The following is a 26,592-nucleotide window of genomic DNA, read 5'->3' as shown; positions in this document are numbered from 1 at the left end:
GAGAGTGAGCAAGAGTAGGTGTGAAGGAGCGGGAGGAGAGGCGCTCGGTTCAGGATTACAGAGAGGAGGATGCACTTTGGCCAGGAGACGAGGCCATCTGTGGGTCTGCTCCTGGCGGTTGCTGTGGCTAAACGGTCGCCGAAGGCCACAACAGCAAGTTGATGTTGCTGCCATCTTGGCATCTAATTGGGGCCCTCCTCGTGCTCACGGCCACAGCGGGGGACTCCACCAACAACAAGATCATCTTGCCACAAATACTGAACGGTGGAGATGCCCCTGGCAAGCATCCATCCGGAACGAAGACAGCAAACGGTGCCACAAATGGCGGGGGAGCAGGACTCGTCGGAGTCGTTGGTATCGCCACAGGAACTGGCAATACGGTGGTCGGAAGCAATGGCGTGATTGTTGCCGGTGGCGGTGTTGTGGCCAATGGCCCAACCACGAATTTAAACAGTGAGTATCTTTCCTACATACATACATACATACATATATACTTTAAATGTATTCAAATGCTAAATGTAAATGTCTACACTGTGCTACATAAATTGTGTGATTTTTGGAAGGAGAAGCGTGTGGAAAATTATGAATACTCGTAGCTAAACAAAAATCCAATATCCAAGTGAAAGAATCTTTGAAGTGGCTTTTTGCTAATTTTGTTTTTAAAGATCAATCGAGAAAAGACTCTTATAAATTGGAAATGAACGAATTTACATGTATTTAGTAAAGCAAATTTCAATCTGAAAGATCCTTCACAGTATTACATATTTTTACACAATTTACCATGTAATAAACGAGGCTGTCTATAGCTGGGGTGCCTCGCAAATATAGCGTCGCTTATCAGAACAGCTTACGTCATTCATTCGATTGAACGCTCTATCATACGTATAAAACACTTCATCGCAGTGCTCGGTTCCGTTCTTATTATTTGGCTCCCCCGGACTCCAGATGCTCAGTGTGACGTTCTCACCAGTTGAGTGCCATACATGTTTACCATCTATCGCTAAATCATTGCCTGCTTTCCAGTATATACCACTGATTGTATTATTTCGGACATACTCCAAAATCGAATCCCATTCTTCGATGGTTTCGAATGCAATCAACTCGGCATTTAGACGTCGACACGACTCATACGCATCAAACCAGTTCGTGCCTTTTATTTTTCGGTGGAAATAATAGTAACCATCGCCGATCTTTTCAAATGGTTCTGTGTTAATGTTCAGAGTGTCAGGAATTCCTAAAGCAAACACCAGGGAAGTAAATAAAATGCTGGCTAAAGTGACTTCTCACGATATTACCATCTACGATATTGGGTGTTATCACATACGCCACCGACAATGTATTTCAGCAACATATTTGGCAAGACTATACGATTCTTCTGTTGGGTTGACTCTTTTATACCCCCGAAAAAACAAAAAACAAAAGCAACCTATCAAACCGGAAACTACAATAGAACAATAAATCTTCTGTAACGTTGACTCTTTTATACCAGACAACAGACTATCTTATCGACTAGGGTGTATCTATCTATTCTTGGAATCTCGTGCCATTATTTAATTATAAATTAATTTCCTTAATGCCTTTATAAATTTAGTATATTAAACTATTAAACTATATTCTCAGAAAACCTTACCAGACTGGACTCTTATCTATTTTTTGTTAGCTTCTCTTAGCTTCTCTTTGTTATGACGCTATGATTATTATCTCAGTCAAGTGGAGCGAAGAAAACAGGAGATATCCCCAACATTTCCCTATATTCAAAATAATGTAACTTCTGCACATCAAAACTCTGTAGCACAGTGTAAATATTGCACTCTTACATTGGCCGTATATTTATCCGCGGCGAGTGTTGCCTGCCCCGTGGCTGTGACTCTCTGACTCTATCGTTGCTGCTGCTGCCACCATGATGATGGTATCAATAACACGCGGATATATCTCGTATCTCTCGTCATATTTACACAGCAAAATAGAGGGCGACACATGGTAGGAAAGGAAGGGATCCGTTCCGGCAGCGAGGGAGACACAGAGAGAGAGAGACAATAGAGAGGCGCCTCGGGTCATAAGTGATAAACGGCTTTATGCCAAAAATGAAAAGCAGGCAGAAGGAGAGCAGCTGCTGCTGCACAGATATGTGACAATAAAAAAAAAGAAATACGCCTCCGGGGGTTAAGTGTTGCTCTCTTTTTCTGATGTTATATCCCTATCCTCCACAACCCCCTACAACTGCTACTGCATGCCACATTCTCCCCCCACAAATGCCGGCTGTCATTGTTCTCAGGTGCAACAGTAGCCGCCGCAGCAACAAAACCAACAGAGGAGAAAGAGATTTGTGTGCCCTGAAAGTCGAAGGTTTAGACACACTTAGAAAAAAAAGTTATAGTTTTGATATTGGATACAGTCAATAGCAAACATCATAGCCCCAGCATTTTCTATAGCCGTGTTAGTTAAAAAAAATGTGGTATATTTTGTGGGCAGAAAAAAAAACAATTTAATTAAAAATAATACCAAAGTTTTACAAAAGTTTTACGGAATGATTAGGAGTAGATGAAACTTTGTATTTTGCTCCAAAATATTCTTAAATCTTCCTTAAGCTTCAGTTAAATATAAACCACATATAAATCAGCAGTCCATTGAAAATATATTCTCAAATCTCTTCTAAATCTTCTAAATCTCTTCGCCACCAAAGAGTGTCTCCAATGCGCTATCTTTCCCTAGCACAAACTGTCATCGCTCTCTCCTTCCTATCCCGCGGAACTTTTGCATTCGTTTTGTTTTTGTTTTTGTTGGGATGTCGCTTTTTGAGGGCGTGGCCGCCGCCTCGTCTCGAAAATTTATATGCAGACACGCGCTCTGGCGCGTAAATTGCAGCTGGATGAAATCCCATGATTATGCAGAGAATTTTGCCCCCCCTACGCCCACTGCGTAAACGTTGCACGCTTGACTTGCAACAGTGTTTGCTCGTTGCATCCATTGCACACATTTTTTATGGGTGTCAATTTTCTAGTAGGAGTCGCCTCCGACGGATGGCCTCACGATGGCTGGCTGGCCTTTTGCTCTCTGTGGAGCCTTTCACTAATTTATGCAACATTTTGTGTTATTGTATCGTTAATTAGTTGCTGGGGCTTGTTAGGCACTAGGGGGCATGGTCAACTGTGACACAAATGGTGGTGTTGCGACGATGATCGACTGTGTAGATACCCTTGGTACCCCTTTTTCATCTACTTTCTATGGGAAATTCTTCATAAAAGAAGGTTATGTCAAAGGTTTTTTCTGCTGCTGCATTGCCAAACCCATAAACCCTTGTATTTAAAAGGTAATTCCAAGCCCTGTGGCCACCCTTTTCTGTTCGAGAGTCAACTGTCGAATCTCTATTGACCTGTGGGCGCACACACACATTTTCTGCACCTCCTCCCACCACCCCCACAGTGCCAATTCCACTTGCAACAAATGTGTAACTCTATATCGCATATCGCTTATGTGTTTATGTGTATATAGTGTGTATATAAATATATATGTACTCACCCTAAATATATATATATGTATAGCTGGCAGGCAGACGCCAGCGGACATCATAAATAGATAATTAAGCCAAAGCAATGGATGCAAACTGTAAACTGGAGAGGCCTCTCTACCGTTTGTTTCTCTATCGTTTGTCGTCGTCTGTGAAAATATGAAATATGTATATTTGAATGTAGAACGAATGCACAAAATCATAAATTGCAATTAAAATGTGGGGCTTTTCCACCGAATTTTCGCATTTTCCACAAAGTGCAAATATCAAACGGAAAGAGCATAATAAATCGAAATATTCAAGGAATTTTGTTTTGTTTTGTTTTAAATTGAGTATTTAATATTTTGCTTACTGTAACAAAAAAAGTGCCTAAGATGGTAAATTTTAAAAGATTTTTTCGGTCAAATATTTACCCAAATAATCCTCTAATTAAATATTATTTTCTTTGATTTACAAAATAATTTACACATTTAATTGATCAATTTATCACACATTAGAAACTCTCATTCTTTGAGCATCTTTCCACGCTTAATTTCCAAAAATTTCTATTGAAATTCGAGGCATTTAATATGCTCATAGCCATTGCCTTTTGCCAGCAGGTGAAGCAAGGAGTGATTGCTAAATAATTGCTGTTGCAAACAGAATAACAGGTTAATTGAATGACCAAATTAAAATCATTTGCTCCATTTGGCTATCCAATTCGCAAAGTCAACAAAAATTGAATTTCTATATTCAATATTTGATTAAGTTACAAACAAATTAGCAGCTAAATGATTTAGGCCAAGTCGCCTCTTTAGAAAATGCTAAAGAGAATTTCCACATGGAAATTCTACAGTCATTAAAACTTTAATGAATGCAGCATGCAACGTGCAGCAGCTGCTGCTGCCTGCAGGAGTCAGCAAAATGGGGAAAAAGCAAAAATAGTTCAACTTGTTGATGTTTCAAGCGAAATAACGAGAGGGGGGCGTGGGATGTGCGCGAACATGTGTTTAATTATATTTGTACACATTTTCTATTGTTATTACAGGGTATTCAAAGGGAACAAAGAGTATATTGTAGTCGGGGCAACTATATTGGGTATAGCTAGAGGAATGATATTTGGTTTGTTGATATATAATAAATGTATACACCGAAATTCTAAAATTCATTACAATCGGATAACTTTTACAGTCCCTGCACAAAATGTTAAATCTTGCTACAAAAAATAACTTTGGATCAGTTACATATAATTCAACAAATAATTGCAGCTCCTATACGCAAACTCATTAGCTGTTTCCCATGTATTTGCAAATCATTTCAAGAGTTTTTGTTCCCCACCATTTAGGAGGTATCCTCCAGTCGAAAGCCTACCCATTTGCAGTCCTTGCCCCCCCAGGCAAATGCCTCAACAGCAGCAGGCAATAATGATTCCATGCAGAAATCAATGAAATAATTATTTTCCACTACTCCACCATAGAAAATTTTGCCAATCCAACAGAGACCCCCTCGTGCAACCGCTATTGGCGATGGGTTCCACAAAACATTTTTACAATTAATTTTGTGCGCATAATTGATTTTTATGGTTTATTTGATTATGCAAAATGCAAAATACCAAATGCAATCCAAAAGCATGACATATTGACATAGGAACCCACCCGAAGCGAACACCCCCGAAAGCATAACTTAGTCAAATATGAAATATCAAATGAAAATTGAATAAATATTTTATGCACTAAATTAAATCGCATTCTCTCTGTCTCCATTTCTATTTATTGATATTAATTTTGCAGTTGTTGTCGAAGAACCCGAATTTACTGAATACATCGAAAATGTAACTGTACCTGCCGGACGTAATGTTAAACTCGGATGTTCCGTTAAGAATCTGGGATCATATAAGGTAAGACTTTTTACAACTGAAAAGCATAAGGGAAATGTTCTTATCGGAGGTTGCTAAATATTTACAGATTTTTTGTTGGTTGAGAAGAAATATGATGGGAGCTTTGCTGCATTTCATTTAATTTAATTCTTATGAGAGCTATATAATAAATATGGATCATTTTATTCGAAAGATTTTTATATCCATATTTTCCATGCGTTTTATTAGCGTCAAATATTTTTCGTGACTTTTCAAAATAATCTTTCGCTTTAAATCGCAAATAAAAATAATAAAAATTCGTCCTTCTATTCAGTTATCTATTGAAAAAAATACCCTTGAATGCACACAGCGAGAGAGAGGAGGGACCCTGAAATGTGCTGACATTGCGTCTCGCTGCATAGTTTTTATGCATCATTAGCACAAAAATAGAACCAAAAAGGAGGCAGAGTAAAGGGAAGAAGGAAAAGGATGCAGAGAAAGGAGAAAGGGAAAGCATGAAAGGAACGTGAAATGATTTATTAATTAAGGAGCTTGTAATGAGTGCTAATGATTTGATTACTTGGCATAAAAACGGTGTTCAAACGAGAGATTAGGAGGGGCGAGAGAAAGCAGAATGGAATGCATAGCAAATGAGGCGCGAGGAACAGCGCGTGGAACCGATGATAAGACGAGAAGGAAAAGTCAACTAATTAATAATCCCTCAATGGACATTCAAACACGATGATACGAGTAGACGACCCATCAAATTACCAACTTTGAAAATAGAGAGAGAGAGAGAGGATGATCCTTGGCACACAGGACTGACTAGCTGGGGGCATCATTAGAGGACACTTCACACTGAAATTCCAAGCTGCAGCTCAAGTACCTATCGCACCATCATCCACTGGGCGCAAGCGGCTTGTTAGCAAGCAAGCAAGTAAAAAAAAAACACCCGGCAAACCCATTCAATAGTCTCGTCTGAACGCAGGAGGAAATGGAATCAAATTGAGGTGTAAATGGGGGGGAGAGAGAGAGAGGGAGAGAGAGGGCAAGACCCAGCGAAAAACCTATATACAGGAACGTGCAATGCATGAGGAAAAACTACTAAGGAAAATGCCAAAAGGAAAAGTGTTGGAACGAAGCACAGCTCACATTCTCTCTCTTGGTTTAGCCTTAGAGTCTGATGGCATGTTTAAGTAGCAATAGCAGTGGCAGAACGCAGTGGCACTGGCAGTGGCAGTGCCATGTGGCGGGTTGTCCTGTAAGTAAGGTTACACTCCTTGCCACACACGCCTCAGTACGCCTTCAGCTGCGAGTAGATGCATGTAATTCATACGAGCTATCACCAGACACACACACACACCCCCACAGGATACACAGGATCCTGTAACCGGTTTTGCGTTTATTTTTATATGCGACACTATGATGCAATTTTCTCGCTTCCGCTTCTGCCTTTTCCAAAGCGTTTTTCCCTTTTTTTTTTTTGCATTGCTTTTACCGACTGCTGAATGCTGATGCTGTGAAAATTGCTGAGGATATGTAGCCCTTAAACTCCTTTATATGTATATGCATGTAGGGCGGAATATTGTGTGTAGTTTAGTGGGGAAAATGGACAGAAAATGCCATTGAGGGGCATGTTATTAAATAGTTTAATATGTGGGATTAGAGGTCACTAAATGGTGGCCAAATATGCAAAGGAATGTGTGGCTGGAATTTCAATTTCATTTTACAAAAATATAAAAATATTTCTTTTCTCTTCTAGGTAGCTTGGATGCACTTTGAGCAGAGTGCAATCCTTACCGTTCACAATCACGTGATCACTAGAAATCCACGCATCAGTGTCACGCACGACAAGCACGACAGGCATCGCACGTGGTACCTGCACATCAACAATGTCCACGAGGAGGACAAAGGGCGCTACATGTGCCAGATCAATACGGTGACGGCCAAAACGCAGTTTGGCTACCTCAATGTTGTGGGTAAGTGGGAGCAAAACTTATGCGAGAATCTAATCAGCGAAGAGAGTCCCTTCCCAGGGGGGCCAGTGCTGGGGCCGCGTTCTGGCCAAAGGGCAAGTGAAAATCGCACCGGAAAATCCTGTGCAAATACGCGGTGAATTAAAAAATAATTTATGTGCCTTTAAGCACAGGGAAAAAAACAGAACACAGAAAACAAAATCGAAAACAGGAGAAAGCCAAACGAGAGAGTCCAGAGTCCAGTGGGCAGAGCCCAGAGCACAGAGCACAGAACGAGACCTGAGACCCGAGAGCACGGGGCAGGCACCCGAAAATGTGGAGCACAGTTCAGTGAATCCTGTGAATCCTGTGAGTCCAGAATCCTTTGCACAGGCGAAATTATTTTCCCTGCCTTTCGCAAACAACAAACAAATTATTAAAAATGCATGCGATATTTGTGGAAGGGAAATGCGCGAATGCGCGCAGGCTTTTAATTAAAAAAAAAAAAATGTACACAAAAAACAAAGGCGAAATTATATGGCAGGCAATAAGAGAAATTAAGAAAAACTTGCAAAAGAAAACCAGGAAATTTTCCACTAAATAAAAATAGCCTTGCAAAATAAAATATTTCCTTAAAATGTTTTGCTAATGAAATTTGCAATTAAATTGATGGCTGAATGCGGATGATTTCTCTGACTAATTGTGTTAGCACCTAGCCTAAAAAAGAACGACTATAGAAATATACCAAAATAAAAGCAAACAGAAAAGCCGAAGCTGTGGATACCTTTTAAAAAAGTTATAGTAGTAAAAAGACAGACCAACTAGAGCATAAAAATAAAGTGTATCAAAAGCAGAATTAAATTTATAATTTTTCCAACACATTGCTCTGCTAATTTAAGCTTCTATTCCAATCATTATAACGAGAAAAATGTTTTTGGGGCTTAATTTTAAAAACCATTTACTGTGTAAAAATTCCACAAAAAATATTGTTCCACAAAACGCAAATATTTATCAATATTAGGCAAAGTTAAATATTAAATACTATTAAATATTAAAAGTAACAAACATCTCTATCTCTCTTTGCAGTTCCCCCCAACATTGATGATTCGCTGAGCTCCAGCGATGTAATTGTCCGCGAGGGCGCCAACATTTCGCTGAGGTGTCGGGCGAGTGGTAGCCCGAGACCCATTATCAAATGGAAACGGGATGATAACTCCCGCATAGCCATCAATAAGAATCACATAGGTAAGTGCAAACTGTCCACAACATGGAGGGGTGGCAAATGGGAAAGAGAACTGGGAGGGGGAGGGGGATGCACTGCATCAATCATTTAACACTGTCCTCACTTTTTCTCTCTCTCGCTCTCGCTCTATCTCTCTTCAGTCAACGAATGGGAGGGCGATACATTGGAGATAACTCGCATCTCCCGATTGGATATGGGCGCCTACCTGTGCATCGCCTCGAATGGCGTGCCCCCAACGGTTTCCAAGCGCATCAAAGTCAGTGTCGACTGTAAGTATTCTTCTTTAATGGAGCTTCCTTGTCACGGCCAAATGATAAAGCGACTGTCCCTAGTAATCTCTGTCATATTTCCACACCACCCACAAATCCTTTGGTTTACCATTCGATCGATGGAATGTAGCACCTAGTCTCTGAAAGTTGTCTAACTATAAACTTGGGTTATATTTCATTATTTTTTAGATGTTCTTTTCATTTTCCATCCAATTTTCAATTTATTTTCCTGGCCAAAAGACTTGTTTAGCTGTTAAAATTCGTTTCGTTTATTTTTGTTGTCTGTTGCAACTCATATTTCCATTTGACGGATCAGCGGATTAAAGTTGAGAATCAGGGGAAAGGTTTTCCGCGTTACAGTGGAACAAAGTGGTAGAAAAGTTTGGTAAAACTTGAACGAGAAACTGTGGGATATTCTGATATCAAAAGGAAAAAGGGAATTGCATTCCAAGAGTATCTTTCTGCTCCGTTTTCTATGATTTTTTATGACTTTCTTTGAGTCTACCAAAATCTCCACTGTGCCGCATTTTTTCTATACTTGTTTGCTATATGAAACACACACTTGTAGCTCTATTTGAGGCTTAAGCCCGCAGCACACAAAACGACAACGAGAACGAGTAACAGCTGCAGAAGGCAAGAAAAAACAAGAAAAAAAAACTACATGAAATGATGGAATCAAATCACCGCGTTCGTTGGCTGTTGTGCAGTTTTTTAAGATTTATTACAGGCAACAGACAGCCACATCACATGTGTTGTCAAGTTCCTGTCATGCCGCGCCCCGACATGGATGCAAGGCGGATGCAGTGGGGGCACCAACCATGTCCCAGTCGTCACAGAAATTTCCTCGTTTGCTGTCACTTAAAAATGCCGCAAGCATAAATCTATTTTTCTGTGTGTGTTTTCGCTACTGACATTCCAACGGGTAAAATCTCCTCCACAAAGGGGGTGGGGGGGGGAGAGAGAGTCCTCGTTTCTCTCCACACAAAAAATTCAATACAAATTACACGTGTGTGCACAGCAGCGCCACAGCAGCGGTCAGTGGCAAGCCCACACACAAAAAACCAATAGAAGAAAAGTCGAAAATACCTTGATTGCAGGCAAAAGAAAATGGAGGGAAAAGAGTTGGTGGAATGAAAGGCTTCTTTAAAGTAGAAACTTGATAGAAATCATAGAAATTATTAGAATAAGAGCAAATCCTCTCGAAAAGAGAGAAAACAAAGAAAAACTTAAGGCTTTTCTTAGTGTTCGTAATTCCCTTTCCCATACCTTTTTTTGGTCTCCCTTGAAAGCCTTTTATTATTTTCTCTAGACAATTGTCCTCCAAGGATAGACACCATCTCCTGCCATTATCCTGCCGTCCGCTCCTGTCCGGCAATCAAGTCAATGCCATCGTCATTTCCCATTTACACAAAACTCTCACACTAATTCCACAAATATTGTCCCTCCATGGCATTGTGCCCCAATCAATGGCCCACGCCGATCCCCCGCTGCCACTGCCACCTGCAACAGTAAAAAAAGCAGGTAATCATCCCTGCAAATCTCTCCGTTGATTCCCGAACCCCTTAACGAGGCTTCATTAACGGCTAATTTTCAAGTTGTTTACACTCGACAGTTCACCTCTTTTTTTTTTCTTCTGCTGTGCAGCTTTTCCGCAGAGTTTTTTCTCAGTAATTTTCTATAGAGAAAAAATGTCACTCAGTGTCCAGTGTCCAGGGCACCTTCTCCCATCGGTTGAAGGAGGGACTAAATTATTGTTGACTCAAGTCCTTGTCGGACGGCCGCCCACCCGTCGACTTTGGTTCTGTGGCACTTAGCAGCTGCTTGGCGAGCGTCCTTTCTTTCCGCTCCTTTCTCCAGAGCTGGTACTCTCTCCTCTCCTCCGCTTTTCACCAATATTGTCGCCACTCAATTGTAATTTAAATCAGTGCCCGGAAACGTAACGAAACGAAAGAAAAGTCAACCAAAGGAGTCAGAGTCGGAGTCGTAGCCGGCGAGTGGTAAAGAAGCTGTTATCCCGGGACAAATGTTTGTCCTGCCAGAGGGGAAAAACCACTTGGGCAGGCGGCGCTCCTTCCAAGGGGACTCTCCTTTTGTAAGGGCAATTAAAATGAATGGAATCTGAGGGAAAATAAGGAAAACGACGACAAGAGAACTTCAAGGTGATTTCTACCACTTGAGCTCTCGCTTAAGCTCCCTCTCTCTCTCTCTCGCTCTCTGCTTTCGCTCTGCAAAAGTCATAGCCGGAGGATGGGGGGTGGAACAGAAATCAACAGAAATTATATCAATATAAAATATCTCTGCATTGCATACGAAATTACAATACTCTGAGACAGGTACCCTGTATTTATAATGGCAGGGGGTATAATATATTCTTCGAGAGGTTTGTGACAGTCAAAATAATTTCACAGCTCCAAAAAGTAGATTTTGAAGAAACAAAAATATTATTGAGTGCATGGAAAAATTTACAAATGACTTTCCCTGGCAATACTTGAATTTGCACTCCTTTCAAATTATTCTTTAGAAATTTCTTTAAGTACGGGGTACCTTTATTGGTCGCAATGTCAACCCTAAGATCCCCATATTTCTTGCTCTTTTTCTCATACATTCCGTTTGCCGTTGCAGGACGATTCTCTGGTACAAGTGGCGCCAGGTTAAGGGTCGTTTGTAGCACATGTTGCCTTTGCCTTTGCCTTTTTTTTTGCCTTGATTTTCTTGAGGGAACTTTTCTCTGTGTTTCTGTGTTGTGCCATTCGGTTGCACAAAGAGGCAACAAATCAGTATGCAGTCAGAAATACGAGGATATATGTATATATAGAAAGGAAGCAAGAAACAAAACTACGGAAACAGAAACTGAATTTGTTGCTTCCTGCTTGTTAAGCAACGCACGCCACAAAAATAAAACGTAAACGTATGCGTCTACAACGCTGTGTGTGTGTTTGTGTGTTTCCAGGACACTAAAGGACATCGTATGCAAGCTGTCACACAGAAGTTGTTTTAACAAATTGTTGGGGGTAAATCTGTTTCCAAAAGGCACAAAATATTATCCTCAAAGAAACAGCCAATCAAAATATCATCGTAGCACAAAAGTTTGCGGTTTTCCCACTCCTTTTTCCGGCTCCCACACTTGGCAGTGGACAGTTGACCCAAACCCATTGACAACTTAATTAAGCTGCTCATTTCATCACACTTAAGCTGTATTTTTATTAAAAGGATTATGCCCCACAACCCCTAAGGAAGGGCGTGGGCTCATGCCTCATCAAAAATATGTACAAAAGAGGTGGCCGAGCCTCCTACCGGCAGATACTTTTCAGAGCAGAACAAAAAAAAAAACAGAACCTGCAGCAAACTGACGCTAATTTGTGTCCAAAAGCTGATTAAAAATTCAATTGGTGGTACAAACAGAAGGTCTGCTGCCGCCTCCACTCACACCTTTTTATGCCACAATTTTTTTGTGTTAGCCTTCAGCTTAATTGCCATCTCGTGGTGGACATAAATCCACAAAAGGTAAAAGCTGCCGCTGCTGCTGCTGCAGAGGCACAAAAAAATACGAGAGAGCGAACAGGCGAAAGGACCCCCATTGTGGCACTTAATGATGATGAAGATTCCTCTGATGCTGCCACCGCCTCCTTCGTACGAACACTGACAATAATTCTGAAAGAAAAACCGTAATGCTCGAGTGTTCATTAGTCCCCACTTTTCGTGACATTTTCCCCAAGGTTTTTTTTTCACCATTTTTTTCCCATTTAATATCTTAATTAAAAATGTGCGCCGAATGCGCGAGAAGTGTGGTTTTTCGTCTGCTCAAAACCAAAGGTTGCATTTCTATAGATACAAGCATACAAAAGGTGCAGGCAGGGCAGAATGAGTATCAGCAAGATAAGAAATCTTCATATTCGCATTCCGAATAATGCTATTCATGGGATAGTTTTTATTCCCAAGAACTTTCTCGCTCGCTCTCTCTTTCTCTTTGCTGAGAGACTTTTTCTTGCAATTTAAATGAAAATCAGAAAGAAAAAAATCGTCTGAAATTTGAATAAAAATCAAAAGGAAAAAAACACTAAAAAAACATTAGTGTAAAATTCTAGATATATCTTGTGCTATGACGAAATATATGCAATGGTAAATATGAAAAAATGTCAGGGAAAATCAAAAGAAAAACTTTGAGAAGCTAGCAAATTAATTAAGAGATTAACTTGACCACAAGTTTGGGTTCGTAACTAAAAGGATAATTTCTATAGATTTATTTCTGTTCATTATATTCCTGATAATGCATTTTCTTTTCTATTTGTTTTCCTTCTCTGTAGTCCCCCCAATGCTGCTTATTCCCCATCAATTGGTTGGCGCACCAGAAGGTTTCAACGTCACCATCGAATGTTTTACGGAGGCGCATCCCACATCTCTTAATTATTGGACACGCGGCGAGGGACCAATCATACACGATTCGCTCAAGTACAAGTGAGTTCCAAAAAGCAGGAAAAATGTACACACAAAAAGTCTTCTAAAGTATATTTAAACGGGAGCTTAAGCAGAGATTAAATCAGAGATTACTGATTGAGAAATGTCAAAGGAAGAATTTCCAAATATTGAACGATCCCAGACGATCTTTAGAGGCTTTCTTCAATTCCTGAGATGGTTCTCTCATACATATAATTTTTAAACCCTTTATTGTTCCATTTTCAGAGTTGAATCAAGCGTGGGCGTGCCTGCCTACAAGACCCACATGAAGCTAACGATCATAAATGTAAGCAGCGGCGATGATGGCATCTACAAATGCGTGGCCAAGAATCCCAGAGGAGAAACAGATGGCATTATCCGATTGTATGGTAAGTAAAAGAGAGGGAGAGACGAGAGAACTGCAAAAGGCAATTAGGAATCGGCATAAGGAGAATGTTTGCTGACAAAAGTTGCACGCAAATGCATTTTTAATGGAAGAAAAACACACACACAAAAACTAGCAGAAAATCTTGAGATAATGGTGGAGCATTTGCAGGGGAAGAGTGCCTGCCATTTGAGTGCCTGAAATTCTCTACTTAAAGTTCTACACTTTCGTCAGTATTAAGTTCACATCCCAACTAATTAAGTTCTCAATGTCCTCCCAGTCCTCGTGGAGCTCTGTGAGGCATTGAAAAACTACCGCCGCATTGGCCTTAACACAAATTGACAAATCTAAGCCATTTAGACCCCCGAAAACAAAGGCCAAATGAAAGACGCAGAAAAAAGGAAAAGAATGAAAGAAGGAAGGAAAGAAATCTCGAACGATAGTCCGAGAAGGTCCGTCCGTGACTTAATTGCCTCACCACGAATTGCCATCAAGGCATCCCAGACATGCCACATGGCACATGGGCACATGGCTACCCTACCCCTCCTGCGGCATGGAATCGCAATTGACTTGAATGAACCTGCCCCAGAGGGAGAGCGGTGGGGGTTGCCTTCTCGCTGCCTTCTCGCTGCCTCCTCGTTGAGCAGCGCCATAATCAAGCCAGTGAAAAATCAAGTCACGTCCTTTGGTCCGAAGGTGTGGAATTTTTTCGGCCAGGCTGTTCCTCTGGTTCTTGGGTTTAGCCTCGAAAGGATAAGAAGGAGTCCCCCACCCCACCCCCCTACACATGAGGCAACTTTAAACTGCATATATGTGTGTATGTATGTGTGTATACGTTGCAAGTGCGGCGCCAGCCTCAAGTTGCAAGTTAATATCACGTCTTTACGTTTAATTACGTGATGGATTCGTTCGTTCGAAGCTCAACAAATTTAAACTTATCGATTGTGGATTTTCGACGGGAAATCAAAGTAGAAGCCACCCAAGGATATGGAACTTTAAGATAACATTTGTGTGAGATAAACAGATGAGATAAATTGTGGGCGAAAACAAAGCAAAAAATTCAGAGAGTAAAAAATATGCAAACTTGCAGCCTGAATCTATAGAAAATTACGATTTCCCTTTTTCCTATGGATTTTCTTTCACATTTAAAAAAAAAGCCATCAAAGCCGCTTAGAAAAGTCACCTATTAGGTCAGTGAGAGCCTTTCTTCCCCCGCCCCATCTGACATTTGACATATTTTCATTAATTTTGAATTTTGGCAATATCCTCCCCGGCAAAACGATTTTGCATATGGAAACAGTTTTTGGTAATTTAGTGGAAAGTGCAGCTGTGATTTCGCATTTGGAATTATAATTGCAACAAATTGAAATGTGAAAGGCAACGATACAGACGAAGGGAGGGCACTTTTTCCGAGTGAAGAGTCATTTTGCTGGGGTGGATAAAAATATACTGTCGCGTACATAAATATGTATGTATTTTACACATTATTATGGAAATGGAAATACGAAATACGGCAAATAATTATCATTTTGCATAATCCAATGGAGCGTATGAAATGCAAAAATCAAAAGAGACAAAACAATAAAAGCAGACAGCAACCAAAAAAAAAAAAACAGCAGAGTGAATACAGTTTTTAAATAAATAAAAAAGACACAAAAACGAGACACAAATAAAATTTTAAATAAATAAAAAAAAAACCCCAAATAAACTTGAAATAAATAAAAAAGGAGAACAACAAATGGCATGCATGAAACGTGGTGAAAATTCCAAATTGAAAAATGTAAATTTTATGAAAACAAGTCTAATTTTTTTTTTTTGCCACAAAAATAGAATATCAGTCGATTGGGATCTATGCCGATATATCTTTGTTTATTGTTGATGCGAGGAAATGTAAAGTAAATGAACGATTGATTGATGGAAAGCCAATGAATGAAATGAAAGGCAGATTGTTGAAGGATATTTCACACACAAAATAAAAATATAATAAAGAAAGAAAACAATTGGGATTTACTAACATGATTTTTAACAGAATTTCCTGATCAATGCTCTACTTTCACCGTGTTCTCCGTTTCATTTCCAGTAATTAATAAACACTAAAAATAATAGAGAAAATAATCGAAAATGTAAATAATATATTCCTACTTTCATCTACTTAAAATCCCCACCTTTTCCCCTTTTTATTTTCCAGTCTCCTATCCCCCAACGACAGTGTCATCGGGTACAACCGATTCGCATTGGGAGCGGGAAAATGGCATCAATGGCAACAATTACGCCTATGGGGGTTCGGATAGCCAACGCTCCATTTATGGACAAGATAAAAGTAAGTATTATATCATCTATTGATCAGCTAAAGAGACCCCCGGAAAGAGCCCCATCATATCATGCTATCCTTTGGCTTGTTCTTTGTGTGATTTCTATTTCATTCCATGTTCCACCGCCAACACCACCATCCATCATTCAGATACGAGATATCAATCGAATTTGAATGAAATCGGTTTATCTGAACAAAAATCCTTCCTAGATAAGACCCAAAATCCATTGGCGGCCAATGGAAATGGCAATACAAACGATCCAGAGGATGCAGAGGCCAACAGGGGAGCAAATCCCTCCAAGGCCATTGCGTGGATGCTCCTCCTCCCAATAACAATCCTGTTAACAATACGCCAATCTGCGGTTGGTTCTGGTAGCTCTACTGTAAGTGTAAGTCTATGAGCTATGGTATGGGACTAGATCTAAGGCTTCAACGTAATGTTAGCATATAAACCAAAAAAAATACTATATTTAATCGCATAGAACCACTAGTGGAACCGAGACCCTAATTACGATCCGCCCTTCCCCCATATATATGAGACACACATCCAGGCCGCCTCAACAGTCAGAAGGAGAGAAAGAGAGAGCTTGTTATATGCATATGTATATCCATCAAATCACATTCTACATAAATATATATTTACTCTATATATAAATCTATGTATAGGAACAACCAAAACGAAAATAATGAAAGAAAAAAAAACGAAAGGGTAAATAAATGCAATTTCATTTTGCTTTCAATGCTGTGCTTCAAAACTGAGAAATCGTTTCACATGATTATCGGATCGTATAATGTATCTATTACATCATCTATCTATCCATATATATTTGTGCGTTCAACGCTGATCAATACACAAGAACAAACACTCATGAATATATACATACATACAACAGATATATAACTTATGCCTTAAGGATTGCAAATGAAATATATATACATAGATTTATAGACCCACACACACATATCGAGCATAGAATATGTTTAAGTATTAAATGCAGAATAGTTTATTTAGATATATTTTGTAGTTTAAAGGCGCAAAGATTTTTGGGAATTATTTTTAAAGTTGAAATTTGAATGGGAGAAAGCTTTGGAATAGAATACCAAACAAAAATAAAAAATTACCCGAAAATAGCAGAAAAACACCAAACAATTTTTTTTTAAGAATTTGTTTAGAGTCCCCAGCAACTATAAGAAAAGTATAAAGCTAAAAATAAAGTTGCAATAATTTCGAGACTTCCCAACAACCCTGAACATTTCCATAATTTTTTTTTAAGTTCTACATGAAATAGTATTTGGAATTAAGGGATCTTTAAGCTTGCTAAATTAGCTGCCTTTCAGATTCAGATTGTTTTTCTACAACAGAGACACCCACACCCTTCCAGTCTTCTTCCAGTCAGAAGTCAGAATTAATGTCTGTTCCATCATCCAACAAACAGAAAAATACAATAATTTAAGTAGCTTGTAAGTAAAGGCTTAATATGTAATGTAAAGATTAAACCAGATGTTAAACATATAAGCTAAAAATGTAATAACAAACGAATACTAATGTGTTGCTTTATAACTACATTAAAAAATTAACAAACAATGAAATGAAACAATGTTGAATAATGAGAAAATATATTTGGAATCGAATGATTACAGTCACACACACACACACACACTTACAGAAGAGAATACACAGTACATATAATCGTATATATATATAGCATCATATATACAGCCCCTGGCCACCCCCCTACACTTACGTACATATGTAACATGTATTTAAGCATATAAAATGAGTTGTAACTGAGGCATTAAATTAAATAAAAATCCCAAAAAAGACACACAAATAAAGCGAATAGTACTACAGCCGGTGGGCGGATAAAGAAGGTTGGGGTTTGGGTAAGTAATGGAAATGGTATGCACAGAGTATGCACAGGATTCCGTAAAAATGATGTGTTAAATGCTTAATTAGCAACCAAATTAAACAACGCCCCGGTGCAAACAATCGGCCAAACATTAATATTAACAATTAAACAACAAAAAAAAAAAAGCGAAACTCGGCAAAACATTAATAAACAATTAACCTGCTTCCAGAGGCAATTTTTTTGTTGTATTTTGCTGCCATTCGTAAAGAGAAAAGATATCATGATTTTCAGATAAGGTTTGCAACACTCTAAAAAATTCCAGAAAAAAACTGAAAATACATGCGTTATTTCTTATATGTTCCAAATGTTATCAATCGGGTCAAAAAGGCACTGAAAAAAATTACCAAAAATATATTGGTTCATTCCAGATACCAAAGATTATCTATGGGGATCTACAGGGTATTCCAAGTGTCGACTCCCACTGTGTGTGGCGACAGATATCTAGCAAGTGGCTACTACTGACTGCACGCCCGACCGCATTTTATTCGTTATGCAATTTTATTTTATTCATTTTATATAGGCCCGTCCAGTAGCAGACAGCAACACCAATAACAACCATTAAAAACCAAGTAAAAAATTGCATAAAAATTGCCATATTCAATTTAATTATTATGTGGATGTCGGAGAAGGGCGTGTGAATGGGGCTTTAGGGGGGGGGGATTGTCACTTGATTTTCAATGACACAAACAGAAACGCAACAAAACTTTGGTCTGTTGCATTTTTCATTATGCTTTTTAATCAAACAATTGCAAAAAGGCCACAACACTGGGACACTGGCACACGGCTACTTGGACAGTGTTGCCATGGTTAATGACGCATCATCCCCATGCCATCCGCACAGGAAGTCGAGGACGATCAGTCGAGGATAATGGCGTAGGCATTGAGGGGGGCTTATGTTTGTCTCCTCTGAATGCGATTATATGACCGGAAAATTATATGAACGAAGGCAACATAAGCGGTAGATTCGAGCGAAAAACATAAAGGGTTTCTTAATCAAAAACTCTCTTGGTTTATGAATACACTGCCAAAAATATTACATCTATATTTACAGAGATTATCGGATTTATAGATAAATTATTTGCATTATGATTTCAATAGAGAAATTTCCTCTCATCATGCTCTTGCTTTCTCCCCTTAAAGCCCTCTATCAAAATTTAATCAAGCCACCGAAAAAAAAATGGGTGCCATGGCTCAATCAAAGTTGCATTTGTGATGCTACTACAAGAATAAATGCCCCATAATGCAGCACTCAGCTGTGGCATGACTCCAAGAGAGTAGAAGGAGAGATGAAGAGGAGCCGAGGTCGCAAGAAGCCAGAAGTGAATGCGGAAATTGAATTGAAAGACACTACCAGAGGAAAAGCAACAACAACAAGGATATTAAGAGAAGTTTTCATGGCAAAGTTGGTGGGGTGGGGGAACGGGGAACGGAGAACGGGGTAAGGCCAAAATACTTGATGAGGAAACAAGGAATGAATGAAATGAAAATGAAAGAAACCAGAACGGAAACGTAACAAAAACGGAAATCAGCTTGAAATCGCGACACAGCGACACAAGATGTCAATTTCATTACTACAGAAAAAAGGACACTAGGAAAATGGAGAAAAAAAAACTGGGGGACTCATCTGCATAAAAGGGAAATTATTTTTGCTATTTTTTTTTTTTTACTTGTGCGGAAAAACTGCAATCTGCTTGGACGAAAGTTTCCGCCAGCCAAAAGAAAAAAAAAAACGAAAGAAAAATGAAGCAAAAGAAGGATAAATAAATCCTCGGGAAAAACTGCTGAAATGAAGTATTCAAAACAATTTCCGCAATGCACACAGGGAAAGCCAGGGAAAACTAGCAAGGAAAATGTCACCAAATTTATGTAAAGTTAACAAAAAGTCAAGCACATAAAATGCTAAAGAAAATGCTACGAAAAAAAATATGAAAAGAGTCCCACGGAAATAGTTGGAGAAGTAAATTAAGCCCCCAAAGTAAATGGCATTCCGTTGAAAATATTTGGGAAATGCTCGAAGGAAAACATTAGGAAAATCCTGCCCATCCCATGATTAACCCATTGAGGTCGCCGCGGGCTCTCTTTATGCGATGCCTTCCCATTGTTGTGGGAAAAGTTTTGGAGAGGAAAACCCTCGGAATCTGCCACAAAATGGATGCAGCTGCTGCACCGCTCGCATTCTTTTAGGCTTTTCTTACAAAAGAGTGCATGCCTCCATGCAGCAGCGAGGTATGCCCCATTTTGGGGCACATAATAAGTGAGGTACACACACATATGTGAGTGTGCGTGTGAGTGTGTACACGAGGAAAAGTTTTTTGCGATGGAACATACTTTTTATCAGAGATCCAAGGAAAAGGAAAGGGGCAGCGAGGAGTTTATTAAAGGAGGAAGCGCACAAAAGAAGGTCCTGCAGCAGAGAGAGAGTGAGAGAGAGGGGAAGGGACAGGGACAGGGAAGCGTAGGGCTGGAAAAGTTGTAAGTGCATTTCCCGCACATAAATGGAAAATTGTTCAATTTATTGGCAAGCAACAAAAGCAAACACAAAGGAAAAGGATGGGAATGGAAAGCGAATCGAAGGAATAACTTTATGAAAATTGAAAGAAAGATAAATATTTCCATGTTTTGTGGTCAACTTGTGGGTTAATCTTAACCCCACATTGACTCTTATTCTTCCCCTCTTGGACACAGTCCTCTTACCCCCTCCGACCATCCAGTAATTGCCACAAATGAGGCCTATGAAATTTGATTTGATTTCCATCGTTTAAGCCACAAAAGAAAAAGAGGAGGAAAACCCCGTCAGATGGGGGAATGGAATGGAATCGCAGGACAACACTTAAGAGGGGGATGGATTATGCAGGGATAAGGGTATGAAGGGTATGAAGGGTATGGAGAGGCAGGAGCCGGTGAAGTGAGCATTCGAGAAGAGTCGAGGAGTCGATTGTCCAAATGACATCAATAAAATATTTAAACCCCACAACAAAGCACGCCCCCTGCCCCACACCCCCTCCCGCAAGACACTGGTGGAAGGAAAGAAAGCTGAGAGAACTCCACTTGAGTGGCGCCGCGCGGCAAACGTGGATAAAACAGGATAAACACGAAGGAAGGAACGAACCAAGGAAGGAGGATGTTCCACGATGATTCGGATGAGGATTGGGGCTACGATGTGGATGTGGACTCGAGGATGGAAGGTGGCAGGAAGGAAGGAGACTTCAGCTTGAAGCAGCAGCCAAAACGAAGATGATGCTCCTTCCAGGGGGAAGGATGATGCGCATCCGCCATGTCCTCGTGTCTCGGTTTCATCTTGACTTTGAAGTGGATTCATCGACGGAATTTGAATTCAATCGCAGGAATCGCTAACCGATTCCCTCCCCCTCCACCTTCCGTTCCTCTTTCGCTATACCACCCACAGCAGTGGGGTTTTTATTGCGGCTTCCCATTCTCCCCTTTCGCACCCTCTCTTGGAATCATTTGTGGCCTCCTGCAAGCGGCTTAGACTCTTGTTAGCAACGTCTTTCATGCTGTTTACGTCGCTTCAACCCTCCCCCTGGAGCAGACGGAGTAGACGGTGGGGGGGGCAGACATAAGTTTGTTTTTCCATTGCGTTGATCCGCTCATGGAATCGGGCAATGGGCAATCAGAAGGGGAGTTGAGTGGGAGGGCTCCTCATAGATGGGATCCCAATGATAGGAACAGCAATTGCCGGATGGGAAATCAGAGACAAAATGGACAATCGGTGGGGCAGGAGGATGGGGAGGGGAGACACGGGAGTGGAGGATGCCACTTAAAGAATTCCAGGGGAAGCGGGCCATGGTTTCCATTTCTCATAATTTCTCTTGCATTTCCATCGCTTTTCCATGTTTCGGCCAGCCTTTTCCTTGAGGGAAATTTACATATTTTAATCAGAATCAGAATCAGAATCGGAGAATTTCCCAGTCGATTTCCCAGCGGCAATCATCAATTTCTCAATTTCTGTTCCGCTTTATATTTGGAGGAGAGATTCCATCTTTCGATTCTCTCGTTTCATCTTTCGTTTCGATGACCAGCCTCCCTCCTCCCTCCTACTGCTGCTGCAACATTCTGTGGCATTCTCTGAACTTTAGGCCTCGAAGGAAAGTGCTTTAAAATGGTTCTAATCCGCGATGTCAAGGCCTTTCCTGGCTGTCAAGTGTCCGCCAAAGCTTAGGCGCGGTGTCTGCCTTGCGGGAAAATGATAAATGGCTCTAGGGTGCAATATTTTGTTTTTCTATTAAAGTGTTTTTCTATTAAAAGGACTCTCCCCTCTCCCTGCTGTGGGGCAGAGAGTCAATAAAATATCAAATTACATTTTAATGAGTGGCCTCCCACCATACTGTGACCCTGGGAAATCATTGGGAAAGTTAAGTGTTTTACAGGCATTTTCCGTGTGTATTTATGTTAAATTTTCATCGAAGGACAGCACGATGGGAACCGAAACAGGAACAGGAAATATGCCACAAATTTAATAGAATTATGGGAGCGGGAAAGCGGACTTTAAAGCGTGGCAAACCAGTAGGGAAATGCCCCCAAGGAAGGTTCAACTCTCGAGCAAAACCAATAATCTGCCTGAGCAAACTTTCTTTGCAGCTGAATTTTTCAAAGAGTGACAGAGCGAGAGAGAGAGTGGAGAGAGGAGAGAGGGGAGGTAAGGAAACCCTGAAAATGCAATTGGGACATAAATTTCCATTTCCCGGTTTTATGCCCTCGAGGATTCACAGTAATTTAACGCTAAGTTTTCCCCGCTCCTGCCACGTCTCTGCCAGGGTTTTTCCTGCGAGGAAAACTCTCCTTTTGGGCTGGGCGGTAGCCACAATAAAATAGTAAACATGAAAAACGAAAGAAAAGTCGCGCAGCAAAAAATGAGAGAAAAGCAAAAGAATTTCTGTGTGCTAAGTGTCCTTCGTCCTTCGTCTGGCGGTGGTCTCCGCCGATGACCGCCTGGCGTAAAAAGTTTTCCCTTTCCCCCGTTTTCCCCCTTTTTTTTTTGCTGGAAGGAGGATCTTCAATTTACGCTGCTGTGAGTGGTTTTTCTTTTGTTTTCCTATTTTCCTATTTATCTTTTTTTTGGCCTCGTTACGGTACATCCCCGCTTGCCCCCTTCTGTTGCGGCCTTAGCCCTTAGTTGCCTTTTCGCTTAGTTTTTCCTCTAGTTTTCCCACTGTTTTTTTGGCGGCAATTTAATGTCATCCATAAATACAAATTCAAATGCTGAAAGCTTCTGCTGCTGCCCGCCTCTGCCTCTGGATGTTCTTGAACTTCATTTTCCATTTGGATTCCTTGTGGTTTTTCCTTGTGGCTTTCGCCTCGTCTGACTTTAATCCTTTTTGTTGTGCTTTTGTGCTGCTGCAATTCTATTAGCATCCCGGCAGCATCCTGTGGCTGGCCCCTCAATTGCCTATAAATTCCAGCTGTTATCAGGCGCGTACCCCTGCCACTTATTCATGCCACACATTCTGGGGCAGCAGCTGCTCGCTTTCGTAGCCCCTTCGAAGGCTCCTCTCTTCTGCGGGAGTACATTATTTAGCAGTTTCTCTGCTTTTTCTCTCCTTAACAGAACATAAAACTATCAAAAAGAGAGAGAGAGAGAGAGTGTGGCGGAGCAGACGCAGGGGCAGCAACAGCAGCAGGAGAGTCGAACAGGGGAGTACCCTGTACAGTGCACAAGACAAGGAAAGGGAAAATGGGAGCACATTTTGTAGGAAGAAATTATTTTACAGGGTATCTTCTAGGTCCCCATCACTTCTTTGTCCCATTCATAAGGCCCATTTCGGTGGCGGCGTGTCCTTGCACTTGAAGCAACACTCGTTTGCCTGCTTGCAACAAATGCAATCAACTGTACAAAAAATACAGCAATGTGGCACGTTCCTCCACAAGCGGAGGAGTCAGAAGAGGGGGCGGCATGTATACCCTCTTCCTTTACCTCTCCCCCTCTCTGGGGAAGGCGCTACAAGTGCCCTCGCGTTTTGTTTTACCGTTGAGTGCAAATTATTTATGCCACATGGGGGAATACGAGTACTCGTACTTGGGGAGGCGCCACATCCCACTTGCAGCACGGGAAGCAACTTGCACCTGGCGGCAGCGGGCAATGCAATCAAAGCGAGCGGAAAGCGGGTAGCGGGTAGGCGGGGGCTGGTGTGGAGGGGCAGCAAATAACAAAAGCCACAATGCCACATTGCCACTTTCTACTTTCACTCCAAGTGCAATTCGGTGACTCTTTCGCTCTCTCTCTCTCTCTATCTCCCTCGCTCTCTCTCTCTTGTTCAAACCCCACCTCTTGTCTATCGTTTGGCCCGGAAGTTGAAGTCTTTTGTTTTCATTTCCGTTATTTAATGCAAGTGGCAGCCACAACCACAGAGAACAGCCAGAGGAGAGCAGCCCTTGCCGCGTGACGCCTTCTTCTGGTTGTTTTTTTTTTCTGGCTGCCACAGCTGCCTGCCTGCCTGCCTCGACTAACATAATATATGAGACTCCCCCTAACCCAGTTTTCCACCCCATTTTTCCCACATTTTCATCTGCTTGAAAGTTGCGGGTGGGTGGAAGGTTCGGCGCGCACCTTTCAACAACTTTTAAGCGCGACTGCAGAACTTGTTGGCACCTACTTCTGGCTTCCCCTCTCCCGCTCTGGGGGAAGCACTTTTCCGAGGCAAAAGAATTTGCATTTTCCTCACCCTCCCTCTAGCTCAGTCTCTCTCCCACTCTCTCCTCTGTGGCTGGTGTGTTTGTTTTGTTGGCTTTTTGACTGCATTTTGAAAAATGTTTGCATTTTACCTGCGAGAGAACTTTTGCTCCTCCTCTTCTCACACCTTGCGCCCCTTTCTCTTGCTCTCTACTCGGGCGCTTTCCTTTCTCCTAAACGAAGTTAACCAGATTTTCATGTGCAGATAATGATTTTCGCTTTATTTGCATGCAATTTTTCTTCTTAGTTTTTTTTTTTTTTCGTGGTTTAACGATTTTCTAGTTTGGTTTTTTTTCTGTTAGAACTTCTCTTCTGGGCAGAGCAAAAGGACTTCTATTTTTAGTGGCTGCTGGGAATTTATAGCACACTTTTGTGCGCTCAACAAATGAACTTTTCCCCGAAGAGGATTCTTTTCGCATAAAGCAAAAGAAAGTTTAAGGGCAAGAAAAGGAGTTCCTTTTTCGCCGTAAAGGAAATATTTAGAATATTCTTTTTGGGAGTACGAAATGTAATCTTTAAATATCAATGAATGGTAGAGTGAGACAATAAATGATAATGGAATGAATAATAAATGAGTGGGTAATGAGTGTAGGAATGGTAATGGAAATATTTAATGGTTATTCAATATACACCGGGAGGGAGCTCTTATTTCGCAGATTTTCATTATTATTGTTTGGAATATTTTAGAATATAATATAACGAGATAATTACCTTTCTCCCCATTTCTTTTATAAGTTTCATCTGCTTAAACTTTGCTTTTTAGACTTTCGATCCATGGATAGATATCTTTCAGCATATTCTTTCTCTGAAATCGAAATAAGGGGGAAGATCTTCTAACTGAATTTATTTTCAAATATAAATCTTAAAATAAACATTTCCAAATATTTTTCCAGCGGAAAAGTATAAAAATCCCGTAGAAAATGTATAACTTAGCTGGTTGAATTAATTTTAAATATAAAATCCCCTTGACTAACACTTCACACAGCAACTCTCCCATGGATTTCCCCATGGGTATCCCATAACCGAAAATCCCGAAACCCAATTCCTAAGCTGCTTCTCCGTAAACTTTTCTTATCCCCAACCCTAAACTCCTGTCGATTGATTGGCTCTCAATATTTTTGTTGTGTGAGCTGCTTACTTAACCCATTGATGCCCCTCCGTCCGTCCGTCCGTCTGTGTGTCTAGAATGCTAACAACTTTACTTTGCAGGCTGCCACTGGCTCCATCTGCTGCCACATACCACACACACACAGAAAACCGAAAGCCACGACGGCCACAAATTGCTTTTTAATAACTCAACTAAGCTGCAACTCTCAAACATGCAACATGCAACAGAAACAACAACGAAACACACACACACACACACACAACAACCTTCAACAGGAAGTTAAATGAAGGCAACACCAACTACAAAACCAAATACCGAAAACTATTCCCCCAAAAATCTGCATTCCCACAATACTCCATCCTGCAGGATCCTCTCCTGCTGCTGCTCCTCTCTCTCTCTCCTCTGCCTATGGGATGATGGCAAATCTCTGTTTCTGAATAGTTTCCCTCACTCCCTCCCCCCAACCCATCCCTCGCAAAACTTTAAAACTTGAGCAATTTGTGAATTTAGTGCCAAACTTTTGGCTTGCCTTCAATTTTCCTGTGTATTTTGCCACTTTTTCATTATCGTTTCGGTGTCCTGCCTCCCCATCACAATCCCAATCCCATTTCCACTTGCATTGCCATCGCCATCGCCATCTCCATTCCGATTGTGTTGTTCTCTTTCGGTTTGCCCGGAAAATGATAAACTGCTTAGACAAATGCCGAAATATTGCCATCATTTTCCCCACTTGTTTCCCCCCACCGTCCATTGCTACGTGCTTTGTGCATTTGGCAGCTTCTCTGCTCAAAGGATAATCAGGATTATCACTCATTCCCCCAGAGATATAATGAGTTTAATTGCGATTTTTTGGGAGGGATTCCATGGGGCAGATTTGATGGTGAAATTAGTGTCGAAAATAGAATTGGAAGGGTTTGATTTTTAAAGGAGTTTTTGGTGTGTTCCTT

General features: G+C 40.7%; 1 protein-coding gene and 1 long non-coding RNA gene across 4 annotated transcripts in view; one reads left to right on the top strand and one right to left on the bottom strand.

Annotated features, from left to right (window-relative positions):
- LOC111080410 (neurotrimin) lies at nt 1-17,758 on the top strand. 2 transcript variants are annotated; one of them, XM_022376011.2, is made up of 9 exons: nt 1-453; nt 5,278-5,384; nt 7,105-7,321; nt 8,384-8,542; nt 8,681-8,809; nt 13,114-13,264; nt 13,490-13,632; nt 15,817-15,948; nt 16,150-17,758. In XM_022376011.2, exons 1-9 carry the CDS (start codon nt 162-164, stop codon nt 16,338-16,340), a joined length of 1,521 nt encoding a protein of 506 aa, XP_022231703.1. In that variant the 5' UTR covers nt 1-161; the 3' UTR covers nt 16,341-17,758. The 2 variants fall into 2 exon arrangements, with proteins under 2 accessions (XP_022231703.1, XP_022231702.1); XM_022376010.2 differs by having other exon boundaries at nt 16,090-17,758.
- The window catches only part of LOC121403969, a 34,550-nt gene continuing 11,488 nt past the window's right edge, over nt 3,531-26,592 (bottom strand). Inside the window, exons 3-4 of one of the 2 annotated variants that reach the window (XR_005967603.1) lie at nt 25,249-25,342; nt 3,531-3,657 (exon numbers count right to left, since the gene is read on the bottom strand). This is a non-coding gene — a long non-coding RNA (uncharacterized LOC121403969). The remainder of the gene's footprint in view (nt 3,658-25,248; nt 25,343-26,592) is intronic. The other variant, XR_005967604.1, reaches the window with a different exon arrangement.

The sequence above is a fragment of the Drosophila obscura genome, unplaced genomic scaffold (genome assembly GCF_018151105.1).
Source record: "Drosophila obscura isolate BZ-5 IFL unplaced genomic scaffold, ASM1815110v1 contig_179, whole genome shotgun sequence".
Lineage (NCBI taxonomy): Eukaryota > Metazoa > Arthropoda > Insecta > Diptera > Drosophilidae > Drosophila > Drosophila obscura.
The sequence above is the reverse complement of the archived record's forward strand: the minus strand, read 5'-3'. Positions and strand labels throughout refer to the sequence as shown.